This window comes from Rhincodon typus, chromosome 14, assembly GCF_021869965.1.
Source record: "Rhincodon typus isolate 14 chromosome 14, sRhiTyp1.1, whole genome shotgun sequence".
Taxonomy (NCBI): Eukaryota; Metazoa; Chordata; class Chondrichthyes; order Orectolobiformes; family Rhincodontidae; genus Rhincodon; species Rhincodon typus.
This window is the reverse complement of record NC_063345.1, coordinates 61,679,305-61,693,031: the sequence shown is the minus strand read 5'-3', so window position 1 is coordinate 61,693,031 and position 13,727 is coordinate 61,679,305. Positions and strand designations below refer to the sequence as shown.

Sequence of the window (13,727 nt, the reverse complement as noted above, 5' to 3'; positions counted from 1 at the left end):
GTGGATCAGTCACGAGGCGCTGAATGACCAATTCCTGCTCTTTGTCTATACATGCGTATCTTTTAGGTACAGAAAGGTGGAAAGTGTGCTGTGATGGACCATCAGCAGGCTGATGTGACAATAGTGTTGAAGGGCGCTAAGCAAGGGAGCTGAGCAGTTCATTGGGACCTCCACCATTAGGTGGCAATGGTGAGGGAGGGCAGCTGGGACAGTTGAATGGACTCTTGCAGGAAATAACAGTGTCTTTGGTAGAGGGAAGGCTAATTGGAAGGTGGAGCAGACAGACAAATGATTTCCTTATTGAAAACAACATGCTGGAAATTCTAATGGGTCAGGCAGCATCCATGGAGAGGGAGAGGAAGCTTACGTTTCAAGTCTAGATGACTCTTCATCAGAGCTGATCTTAGCCTGATGCAACATGTAGGCTGTTTTTATGTAAATAATTAAATAGTTCCCAATTTATCCTTAATTTTATTTTTACTTTGTAATGACCTGATGTCAGTGGAATAAAGAATCCCTGCTTTGTGGTCTTTGGGCAATTTGAATGTTCAAACAATATATTACATCTCTGGATCTTGAAACCAACCGCCTTCAGCTGCTTCATCAATGACCTTCCCCCCACCTTGAGGCCAGAGATTGGGATGTTCAATGATGATTCCACAATGTTCAGCACCGTTTGTCACATCTCTAATACCGCAACAGACTGCCTCCAATGCAGAGGGACCCACATTCAGGCTGATAAGTGATAAAGTAACATTTCTGCCACACCAGTGCTAGGCAGTGACCATCTCCAACAAGAGAGAATCTAACCACTGTCCTTGACCAATTGTATTACCTTCACTGAATTCACCCGCTCTCCAAATTCTTGGAACTTACTTTGGCCAGAAAATGAACTGAACCAGTTGTATCAATAATACGGTTGCAAGAGTTGGTCAGAGTCAAGCAACTATACTGCAAGTATCTCTCCATCCTACCTGTCCACCAGGCATAAGTCAGAAGTGATATGGAAAACTCTCCACTTGCGAGTGAGTGAAGCCTTGAAAACACCCAAGGTTGACACCATCCAGGACAAAACAGCTCACTTGATTGGTCTCTCATCTATCACCTTTAACATTTGGTGCCTTCATCAGCAATGCACAGTAACAACAGCGCGTACCCCAGACAAGATAATTTGCAGTAACTCTCCAAGGCTACTTCTCATCAACTTTCAATCCAACCAGCTCTATCATTTAGAAGAAAAAGGGTAGCAGGTGCATGGGAACACCGCCATCTGAAAATTCCCATTCAAGCCACATACCATCCAGACTTGGAACTATATCGTCATTCCTCACTGCCAATGGGGTCAAATCCTGGGACTCCTGTGCTACAGCACTGTGTGTGCTTCTGTACCCCAAGGAGTGCAGTGCCTCAAGAACACAGTTCACTATCATCTCTCTCCAAGGCAATTAGAGTTGGTCAATAAATTCTGGCCTTTCCAGTGATGTCCACTTCATAATGAACAAGAAAAAGAAAACTCTGTCACTTTTAAACTGACTGGATACTGTTACAACTGTTAGCTGGTCAGAATGTTTGGGTCCACAGCAGAAATCTTCTGGGACCTTATGTTTAATCCTGACATGTGTAAACAGAATGACTTTCCTTTTAACAAACTGACCACTAACTGCAGGGTCATTGGACCTTGTACTACTCTCAACCCTGGTTAGGAGATGAAATTGTCATCCAATGCCATGAGCAGTACAGGGGGAAAAGGTTTACACAAAAGCTCCTCAGGATGAACGCTTAAAATGTGATAGAGAATGGCGAAGAAAGAATTGGCTTTATCTGAATTCTCTCCGAATGACCATCAGACGCACCCTCTTGAGGACACTGTGATATTTGAGCAACACAACTCTGTAAACGTATGTGAAAATCTGTATATGGGCTGATGCTTCTGGGATTCCGCTTGTGGTGTTTTGTCTGTGGGGTTCAGTCGGGGCGGCTGACAGCTTGTGAGGAACCCAAGAATTGTTACAGCATGGTCGTCAGTGAATCTTTAACTGAGCCATTCTATTTCCGTTTGACTTGCAGGTTTGCAGACCAGCTCAAATGGGTGGGTGTGATGCCATCTGCTTTAACTCCATTGTTGATAGTGACCCATTTGTTCAGGTTGGAATTGAAACATTGCTGAAGTGTCATGAGTGCGCTAGGGATGGAAGCTCAATGTGGAGGGAACATTGTTCAATGTATCCCTGGGGCAGCATGCTGTTGGCTTTAAGGTCTGTAAGGAGGTCATATTCCTTGTATTCAGGAGGAAGGAAGTAGCTTCAGAATACACAGACATGATTATAAGGCGGCAGTGTGTCGACCTGACTCTGGATACAATGGCATAAGAAGTTATAAAAATAGACTGGATAGGCTGGGGCATTTTTCACTGGAGTGTAGGAGGTTGACAGGTGACCTTGTAAAGGTTCGTAAAATCGTAAGGGGTATAGATAAGGTGAACGGCAAAGGTCTTTTTCCCTAGGATGGGGGAGTTCAAAACTAAGGGCATATTTTTAAGGTGAGCGGAGAAAGATTTAAAATGGAAATGAGGGGCAACTTCTTTACACAGAGAGTGGTTCGCGTGCGGAATGAACTGCCAGAGAAAGTGCTGAATGCAGGTACAATTGCAACGTTTAAAATGACAAGTGGATAAGTTCATGAACAGGAAATGTTTGGAAGGATATGAACCAAGTGCAGGCAGGTGGGTCTGGATTAGTTTGGGAACATGGTCAGCATGGACTGGTTTGACCGTAGGAAGTGTTTCCATGCTGTATGACTCTGTGACACTATTGCCTGTCCCTAATTGCTCAGAAGGCAGTCAAGAGTCAACCACATCATTGTGGTTGGAGTCCAGAGCAGGTAAGGATGACAGATTTCCTTCCCTAAAGGGCATTAGTGAACGAGATGGGATTTTCCAAAAATCGGCAATGGATTCAAGGTCATCATTAGACTCTTACTTCCCAATTCTTTATTGAATTCAAATTCCACCAAATGCCATGGTAGGATTTGAACCTGGTTTAGGTTTCTGGATTAATAGTCTGGGGATTGTATCAGTCACCAGTGACAGTTATTGCAATGTCAAACCTATCCCTCACAGTTGGCCTCCATGCTGTTATTCCATTGTGCACAACAATCCCTTTTTCACAATTGTGATCTCTCCTTTTAGGAGAAAAGAGCACAGAACAGCAGAAAGAAACAGAGAAGATGATTTGTTCACAGAATCATAAAATTGTCACAGTGCAGCAGAAGGCGAATTGGGCCCATTGTATCTGCATTGATTCCATCACCTTGTGCTAACATCCTGCCTTTCCCCCATATCCCTGGATGCCATTCCTAATCAAAAAATAGTCTAACATCCTCTCGAATGCCTCAATTAAACCTGCTGCCACCACATTTTCAGGCTGTGAATTCCATTCGCTGTGAAATAACGAGATTCTTACAAAACTCTTGCTTTGTTGCACATCATCTATTCTGATGATGGTAGTTTCCAGGACAGAATGAAAGTGTTCAGCAAAGCAGTCACCCAATCTGTTTCATTTATCCACCATACAGGAGATCAAATTGTGAGCAGCGAGTACAGTAGACTGGAGTGAGGGAACTGCTTGTAAATCACTGCTTCACCTGAAAGGTGTGACTGGAGCCTTGGATGGTGTGGAGTGAAGAGGTAAATAGGCAGAAGTTATACTTTCTGTGATGGAGAGATCTATATGCAGAGATGAAATCAGAATAAGATGTAGGAGCAGAAGTAGGCCATTCAGCCCATTGAGTCTGCTCTGCCACTTATTTAGATCATGATTGATTTCATAATCCTCAACTCTACTTCTCTACCTTTTCCCCATAACCATTGATTCCCTCAACATCTTTCTGCGGTGAAGAATTCCACAGATTCTCTACCCTCTGAGAGAATAAATTTCTCCTCATCACTGTCCCATGGGTGGGTGACCCATTATCCTAAGATCATGCCCTCTGGTCCTAGGTTCTTCGAAAAGGGAAAGCAACCTTTATTGGATACCACATATAAGTAGTAGTTCACATGCAATTATCAATCTGGGATAGAACTGAAAGTTCAATATTCTGGGGTATGGCTATTACAGGAAGGATAGAAAGGGAGGAGGAGGAGTGTCATTTTTGATTAGGGAAAACATCATGGCAGTGCTTAGAGTACTGGGGGGATTGTCCAGTGGGTGGATGTCGGTGGAACTGACAAATAAGGGGGTGATCACTTTGGTCAGATTGTACTATAGGCCTCCCAATAGTCAGCAGGAAATGGAGGACCAAATATGTAGGGAGCTGTATGGATAATAGGGTTGTAATAGTAATGGATTTTAACTTTACAAACATAGACTGAGACTGCCATAACGTTAAGGGCTTACAATGGGGAGGAATTTAAGCGTGTTGAGAAAAACTTTCTCAATCAATATAGAGATGGCTGAACTAGAGAAGGGGGGAAATCTTGATCTCCTCTTGGGAAATAAGGCAGGCCAAGTGACTGAAGTGTCAGCGCAGGAGCACTTTCAGGCCAGTGATCATAATTCAACAGTTTTAAAATTGTTATGGAAATACTGCATTTAATTCTGGTCTCCCTGCTACAGGAAAGATGCTGTGAAACTTGGAAGTGTTCAGAAAAGATTTACAAGGATGTTGCCAGAATTGGAGGCCTTGAGCTATAGGGAGAGGCTGAATTAGCTGGGGCTATTTTCCCTGGAGGATTGGAGGCTGAGGGGCGACCATATGGAAGTTTATAAAATCATGAGAGGCAAGCATAGGGTGAATAGTCAAGGTCTTTTCCTCAGGTAGGTGTGTCCAAAACCAAAGGTTTAGAGTGAGAGAGGAAAGACTTAAAAGGGACCAAGGGGCAATGTTTTCATGCAGAAGGTGGTGTGTGTATGGAATGAGTTGCCAGAGGAGGTGGTGGAGGTTGGTACAATTACACCATTTAAAAGGCATCTGGATGGGTATATGAATAGGAAGGATTCAGAGGGACATGGGCCAAATGCTGGCAAATGGGTCTAGATTTAATATCAAATATCTTTTCAGCATGGACTAGTTGGACCAAAGGGTATGTTTCCATGCTGTATATCTTTATGGCTCTGCAAAAGGACAGGGCTCCACAAGTTAAAGTTCTAAATTGGGGTAGGGCCAATTTCAATGGTATTAGAGAGAACTTTCAAAAGTTGATTGGAGGAGGCTGTTCACAGGTAAAGGTACATCTGGGAAGTGGGAGACTTACAAAAGGGAGATAACAAGAGTTCGGGGCTAGCATGTTCCTATTTATGTAAAGGGCAAGGCTGGCAGGAGTAGGAACACTGGATGACGAGACAAATTGAGACTCTGGTCAAGAAAAAGGGAGAGCCATATGTCAGGTATAGACAGCTGGGATTAGGTGAATCCTTAAGGAATATAAGGAATGTAGAAGTACACTTAAGAAGAAAATCAGGAGGGCAAAAGGGGGCATAGCTTTGGCAGATAGGGTAAAGGAGAATACAAAGAGATTCTACAAGTATATTAAGGGCAAAAAAGTAACTAGGGAGAGAATAAGGCCCCTTAAAGATCAACAAGGCGGTCTATGTGTGAAACCATAGGAGATAGGTGAGATCCTAAATGAATATTTCACGTGAGTATTTATAGTGGAGAAGGACATGGAGGCTAGGGAATTCAGGGAAATAAATAGTGATGTCTTGAAAAGAGTCCACATTACTGAAGAGGAGGTGCTGGAGGCATAAAGATAGATAAATTCCAAAAACCTATTCAAATGTATCCCAGGACATTGTAGGAAGATAGGGGAGAAATTGCAGGGCCCCTAGCAGAGATATTTGTATCATCGATAGCTATGGGTGAGGTGTCAGAAGACTGGAGAGTGGCTAATGTTGTGCCATTGCTTAAGAAAGTTTGTAAGGAGAAACCTGGGAACTACAGACTGGTAAACCTGACGACAGTGATGGGTAAGTTGTTGGAGGGGATTCTGAGGGACAGGATTTACATGCATTTGGAAAGACAAGAACTGATTAGGGATAGTCAGCATGGCATTTTGTGTGGGAAATCATGTCTCACAAATTTAAGTTTTTTTGAAGGGGTGACCAAGAAGATAGATGAAGGCAGAGCTGTAGACGTTGTCTACGTGGACTTTTGCAAGACCTTTGACAAGTTTTCACATGGTAGACTGTTTAGTAAGGTTAGATCACATGGGATTCAAGGAGAGCTAGCCAATTGGATAAAAAAAATTTGCTTGATGGTAAGAGATAGAGGATGGTGGTAGAGGGTTGTTGTTCAGACTGGAGGCCTGTGACCAGCAGTGTGCGGCAAGGATCGACACTGGGTCTAATGTTGTTTGTTTTTTATATAAGTGATTTGGAAGAGAATACAGAAGGCACAGTTAGTAAGTTTGCGGATGACACCAAAATTAGCGGTATAGTGGACAGTGAAGAATGTTATCTAAGAGTACAATGGGATCTTAATCAACTGGGCCAATGGGCCAAGGAATGGCAGATGGAGTTCAATTTAGATAAACCTGAGGTGTTGCATTTTGGTAACAGAAACCAGGGCAGGACTTACACAGTTAATAGTTGGGCCTTGGGAAGTGCTGTCAACAGAGTGACCTCGGGCTGTAGGTACATAGCTCCTTGAAAGTGGCGTCACAGATGGACATGGTGGTGAAGAAAGCATTTAGCATGCTTGCCTTCATCAGTCAGAGCATTGATTACAGGAGTTGGGACGTAATGTTACAGCTGTACAAGATATTGGTAAGGGCATATTTGGAGTACTGTTTACAATTCTGGACACTCTGCTATAGGAAGAATGCTGTTAAACAGGAAAGGGTGCAAAAAAGATTTACAAGGATGTTAATGTGACTGGAGCGTTTGAGTTATAAGGCAAGGCTGGATAGGCTGGGGCTATTTTTCGCCTGGAATGTAGGAGGCGGAGGTGTGACCCCATATTGGGTTATAAGATCATGGGGGTATAGATAAGGTGAATAGCTAAGGTCTTTCTCCCCAGGGTAGGTGAGTCCAAAACTAGAGGGCATAAGTTTGAGGTGAGAGGAGAAAGATTCAAAAGCGACCTGAGGTGCAACTTTTTCACACAGAGGGTATTGCATGTATGTAAGGAGCTGCCAGAGGAAGTGGTGGGAGCTGGTACAATTACAACATGTAAAAGGCATTTGGACAGTTACCATGAATAGGAAAGGTTTAGAGGGATATGGGTCAAATGCTGGCAAATGGGACCGAGTTCAGTTGAGAACTGATAAGTTGGACTGAAGGATCTGTTTCCTTACTGTATGACTCTACGACTCTATCTGTGGGCAAACATTTTTGTCCCACAGGGTGCTCTTGTGTCTTTAAGAGTATGTTTCTCAATGGATTCTGCTCATTTTGTGAGACATAAGTGGTTTGAGCTGTTCTAATTTGCTCAGAAATGCACTCACCTCGGCAGGATAAATCTCCTTGCAGTATTTCTGTTAGTAGAAGTAAATAATACCTATAGCTTCAATTTTTGTCAAGGAAGTCTAATTTCTGAATCAGCCGTGTCTTCCTTTTATCTCTTTCACCCCTCCCCCAGGCTGTCCCAAATAAACATGTGGGTGAAGGTGATGAGAACATGGAACGAGGTAACTGGTCCTCCAAGGCTGACTATTTTCTCTCAGTCATTGGCTGTGCTGTGGGTCTGAGCAATGTCTGGAGATTCCCTTACCTGGCTTACAAAAATGGAGGAGGTACTGTAGAGAAATCCAAAATATAGCACTGTAGAAAGCATTGAATTAACAAGAATGTTGACAAACAATGCAAACTTGAAATTTCTAACACAAGTGACAAATGATGTCTAGTTATAAAGTGTTTACCTTGAAAAGTGGGCAATGTAACAGCATGGGGCTTTCGTGAGGAAAAGAAGAGTTAATTACGTGGTGCAAGACTTGATGCATATGTAGACTAGGCTGCACACGGGTGCATTGGCCTGTTTAGCTGATGATGTTTGTGAAGCAGTTGAGGTTTTAATAACACTGTCATTGCCATTTTTGCTCCAGTTTGTAGGTTGTCAGATTTAATGAATTCAATTCATTAGCAGTTCCTACTATCTCATTAATATATCTTGATTGGATTTGAATTTTGGGAGCTGGTCAGTACTGGTTAGCTCAGTTGGCTGAATGGCTGCTTCGTGATGCAGAATGATGCCAACAGTGTGGGTGCAATCCCACACCCACTGAGGTTACTGTGAAGGACTCACCTGCTCAACCTCCTGCTTTACCTGAGTCATGGTGACCCGTAGGTTAAACACTAATAAAAGTGCAGCCCTTTGATCTGGTAAGACTATGGTGCCTTTACCTTTGCATATAAATAGGATGTCACTTTTCTACTCTTCCTGTCAAAGTAGACAAGCTGACATTTTCCCACCTTATACTCCATCTGCCAAATTTTTGCCCACTCAGTTAATCTATCTGTATCCTTTCATTAACACTTGTCATCCTCTTGACAATTTGTTTTCTGATCTTATGTCTCCAGCAAATTTAGCAATTTAAATTTTTGGTCCCCTCATCCAAATTTTTGGTATAGATTGTAATTATTTGTGTCTTCAGCACTGATCCCTGTGACAGTCCCACTAGTTACAGTTTGCCAACTCAAATATACTCATTTATCCCAATTTCTGCTCAGCTAACCAGCTCTATATACATCTTAATACATTAACACTTCCATTATGAGTTCCTATTTTGCATGGCAGCCTTTTATGTGGCACCCTGTCAAAGATCTTTTTGGAATTCCAAATGCACCATATCTACAGGTTCTTGTTTATCCACTTTGCCTGTTACTTTCTCAATGAGTGCATGTAAGATACTAAAATGATTTCGCTGTCACAAAGCCATATTGACTCTGTGTGTGTAAGTACCTTATTAATGGATTCCAAGAATTTATGAGAAATGTTAGGCTCAAAATGTCCTGCTTTCTGCATCCTTCCGATCTAAGTCGCAGATGTTATATGCTAACTTCAGAGATCCTTCCAAAATGTAAGAAATTTTGGGGCATTGCAACCCACGTCTTGGCTAACTCTGCAGTTTGGAAAGGCTCTAGAATAAAGGTTATCAGATCCCCGGGATTTATGTTATTCGTTCACTGGCTAAGTCACCATTTATTACCTGTCCTGTATTGAGCAGAAGGAAGTTAAGGCTCAACCACATTGCTATCAGTCTAGAGTCACATGTAGGCCAGACCCCTAGGTAAGGATGGCTGATTTCCTTCGTTAAAGGCCATTTGTGAACTATGTGTACATATGATGATCAACAGTGGTAATACAGTAATCATTAGGTGACATTAAATTTCCAGAACTTTAACAGATTTATAGAGTCGTATAACACAGAAACAGGCTGTTTGGTCCAACTCTTCCAGGCCAACTAGATTTCCCAAACTAAACTAATCCTATTTGCCTGCATTTGGCTCAGATCCCTCTAAACCTTTTCTATTTATCTACCTGTCCAATCATCTTTTAAATGTTAAAACACTACCAGCTGCTACCACTTCCTCTGGACGTTCATGCCATATATGCACCACCCTCTGTGTGAAAAAGTTGTTCCTCCGGTCTCTTCCCCCTCTCATCTGAAACCTATGCCCTCTAGTATTGAACACCCCTACCCTAGGGAAAAGACCTTTGCTACTCATCTTATCCATGCCTTTCATGATTGGTAACATCCTTGTAAATATTTTCTGCACCCTTTCCAATTTAATAACATTCTTCCTATAGCAGGGCTATAGGACCAGAACTGAACACAGTACTCCAAAAGTATCCTCACCAATGGCCTGTAAGCTGCAACATGATGTCTGAACTTCTGTACTCAATGGTCTGAACAATGAAGGCAAGTGTGCTGAACGCCTTCTTCCCCAACCTGTCTACCTGTGAGATAGTAAGAACTGCCGATGCTGGAGTCAGAGATAACACAGTGTGGAGCTGGAGGAACACAGCAGACCAGGCAGCATCAGAGGACCAGGAAAGCTGACGTTTCGGGTCGGAAAATGAAGAAGGGTCCCGATCCGCAACGTCAACTTTCCTGCTCCTATGATGCTACCTGGTGCTGACACATTTTGCCCTTCCATGCTAAAACTGTCTTCACTTACAGGATCCATATCTCTCTATTCCCCTCCTATTCATGTATTTGTCCAGGTATTTCTTGAACGCTGCTATTGTGCCTGCTTCCACCACCTCCTCTGGCAGCGCGTTCCAGGCACTCACCACCCTTTGTGTGAAAAACTTGCCTCACACATCTCTTTTTAAACACCCCCCACAAAACTTGAATCTGTGTCCCCTCATAATTGACCCCTCCACCCTGGGAAGAAAAGCTTCATACTTTCCACTCTATCCATGCCATTCACAACCTTATAAACCTTATAAACAGGTCGACACTCAACCTCCTGTGTTCCGGTGAAAACAAACCCTGTCTATCCAACTTTTCTTCATAGCTAAAATCCCTCATACCAGGCAACATCCTGGTAAATCTTTTCTGTGCCCTGTCCAAAGCATCCACATCCTCTAGGTAGTTTGGTGACCAGAACTGTTCACAATATTCCAAGTGCGGCCTAACTAAAGTTCTATAAAGCTGCAGCATAACTTGCCTATCATTACACTCAATGCCCCTTCCAATGAAGGCTAGCATGCCATAAGCCTTATTTTATTACCTCATCTACCTGCACTGCCACCTTCAGTGATCTGTGGACCTGCACACGCAGATCTCTCTGCATATCAATACTCCTAAGGGTTCTGCCATTCACTGTATAATTTCCACCTGTACTTCATCTTCCAAAATGCATCACCTCACATTTGTCGGGATTAAACTCCGTCGGCCATTTTTCTGCCCATGCCTCCAACTGATCTATACATTGTGGTATCCTCTGACAATCCTCTTCACTGTCTGCAACTCCACCAATCTTTGTATTGTCTACACACTTACTAATTAGATCATCTACACTTTCCTCCAAATTGTTTATGTAGACCACGAACAGCAGAGGTCCCAGCACTGATCCTTTTGGAACACCACTAGTCATAGCTTCCATTCCAAAAAGCATCCTTCCACACATACCATCTGTCTCCTATGACTAAGCCAGTTCTGTATCCATCTTGCCAGTTCACCCTGATACCATGTGACTTCACCTTTTGTACTGGTCTGCCATGAGGGACCTTGTCAAAGGTTTTACTGAAGTCCATGTAGACAACATCAATCACTTTTCCCTCTTCAATTATCACCTTCACCTTCTCAAAAAACTCAATTATGTTTATGAGGCACAACCTTCTCTGCACAAAACCATGCTATGAATTATTAAAAGTCTATTTGCTTCTAAATGTGCTTAGATCTTGTCCCTAAGAATCTTTTCCAATGATTTCCTTACCACCAATTTGAGACTCACAGGCCTGTAATTTCCTGGATTATCCCTGCTACCCTTCTTAAACACTGGGACAACACTGGTTATTCTCCAGTCCTCTGGGACCTCACCTGTGGCTAAACAGGATACAAAGATGTCTGTCAATACTCCAGCAATTTGTTCTCTTGCCTACCTCAATATTCTGGGATAGATCCCATCAGTGCATGGGGACTTATGCACCCTTAATACTTTTTAAGATGAACAACACCTCTTCCTTTTTAGTAGCATCTCAGCTTAGAAATTCAGCGCTCCCCTCCCTGAGATCCTCCTCCACCAATTCCTTCTTTTATGGTGAGTACCGACACAAAGTTATTCGTTTAGGCTCCCACCCACCTCTCTGGCTCCACACATTGATTTCCTCTTTTGTCCTTGAGTGGGCCAACCCTTTCCCTGGTTAAGCTCTTGCTTTTTATATATGTACAAAAAGACTTGGGATTCTCCTTAATCCTGTTTGCTAACAACTTTTCATGACCCCTTTTAGCCCTTCTAATTCCTTGTTTAAGTTCTTTCCTACTTTCCTCGTATATACTTCAAGGGCTTCATCAGTTCCCATCTTCGTGGACCTTACATATGCTTCCTTTCTCTTTTTGACCAAGGTCATAACATCCTGGTTATCCAAAGTTCACATAACTTGCCATATCTATCCTTCATTCTTGCAGGAATGCGCCTTTCCTGAACTCTTATCAACTGCCGTTTGAAATAGTCCCACATGTCTGACATGGATTTATCCCCATTGCGCTGGCCCCAATGATAATTCTCCAGTTCCTGCCTAATATCGTTGTAGTGCACCTTCACCCAAGGACTGCTGTTATCCCTATACATTAGTAGCTTAAAACTCACGGTATCATGGTCACTACTCTCGAAATGCTCCTCCACTGAAACTTCACTCACCTGGTCAGGCTCATTTCCCAAAACCAGGTCAAGTATAACCCCTTTCCTGTTTGGACTGTTTACATACTGTGTCAAGAAACCCTTCTGAATGGTCCTTACAAATTCTTCCCCATTCAAGCCCCTCGCACGAAGTGTGTGCCAGTCAATATAGGGGAAGTTAAAATCATCCAACACAACAACCCTGCTGTTTTTACATCTTTCCAAAGTATACCTACATATTCTCACCTCTATTTCTCGCGGGCTGTTGGGAGGCCTGTACTATACCCCCAGCATTGTGATTTCACCTTTCCTATTCTTGAGTTCTACCCATGCTGCCTCACTGCGCAAGTCCTCTGATGCATTCTCCTTCAGGTCTAATAGTTTTCCCAACGTGTTTTCATCGTGATAGCATCTGTTTTATTTTTCCCCTAATTTTCAAATATTTTTTGGAGATTTTCATGGGCTTTTACAGTGAAGACAAACCCTAAAAAGCTATTCAATGCTTCCACTTCCTTGTCTAACATTATTGATTCCCCAAACACCCCCTCCAGAGGTCCAACCTTTGCTTTAGATACTCTTTTCCTTTATAAATACTTGTAGAAACTTTTAATATCTGGTTTTATATTTCTAGCTAGTTTTCTCTCATACTCTACTTTCTTTATGTTCACTTATTTTCGGTCAGTCTTCACCGGTTCCTAAAATCTGTCCATTCATCTGACCTGCTACTAATCTTTAGGGAATTGTTGAACAATTCTTTCAATTTAACACTCTTCTTGACTTACTTATTTAGTCAACTTTTCTCATCAGGCTAAATCTTTGCGAAGAGTTATCAAGTAAATCCTGAAATGTCTGCCAATGTATCTCTACTATCCTAACTTTCAACCTTATTTCTCAGTTAATTTTAGCTAACTTTGCCTTCATGCCCTTTCAATGAGCTCTAGTTGGGTTTGCCACATCAGTCTTAGTTCCATACTACTTAGTTTAAAAAATGCATGCTAAATATAATCATTTTATGATCATGTTACAATCCCTTGCGATGTGCTGATTGTTTAATCCTATCTCATTGCACGTTGGCTCCAGAAAGGAACCTGGGACTTGAACCTGCAGATTCTGGTCCAGAGTTAGGGATGTTCCCACTGCACTTCAGGGCTCCAAAAGTGCCTTCTTATTTAATAGAATCCCTACAGTGTGGAAGCAGGCTATTCGGCCCATCCTGACTGTCTGAAAAGCATCCCACAACAGATCCGCCCTCCCTACCTTCTTCCTGTAACCGTACATTCCCCATGGCTAATCCGCCAGGCCTACACATCCTGGACACTATGGGGTAATTTAACATGGCCAATCCAACTTAACCTGCACATCTTTGGACTGTGTGAGGAAACCGGAGCGCCCAGAGGAAACCCACACAGACACGGGGAGAATGTGCAAACTCCACACAGACAG

The 13,727-nt window shown here is 42.6% G+C and overlaps 1 protein-coding gene across 1 annotated transcript in view; it reads left to right on the top strand.

The window, feature by feature from the left end:
• Positions 1 to 1,796: 1,796 nt before the first annotated feature.
• Positions 1,797 to 13,727, top strand: part of LOC109912557 (sodium- and chloride-dependent neutral and basic amino acid transporter B(0+)-like) — a 34,672-nt gene continuing 22,741 nt past the window's right edge. The window contains exons 1-2 of the mRNA XM_048605405.1: positions 1,797 to 1,868; positions 7,576 to 7,729. Coding sequence (XP_048461362.1) covers positions 1,797 to 1,868; positions 7,576 to 7,729 — 226 coding nt within the window. The remainder of the gene's footprint in view (positions 1,869 to 7,575; positions 7,730 to 13,727) is intronic.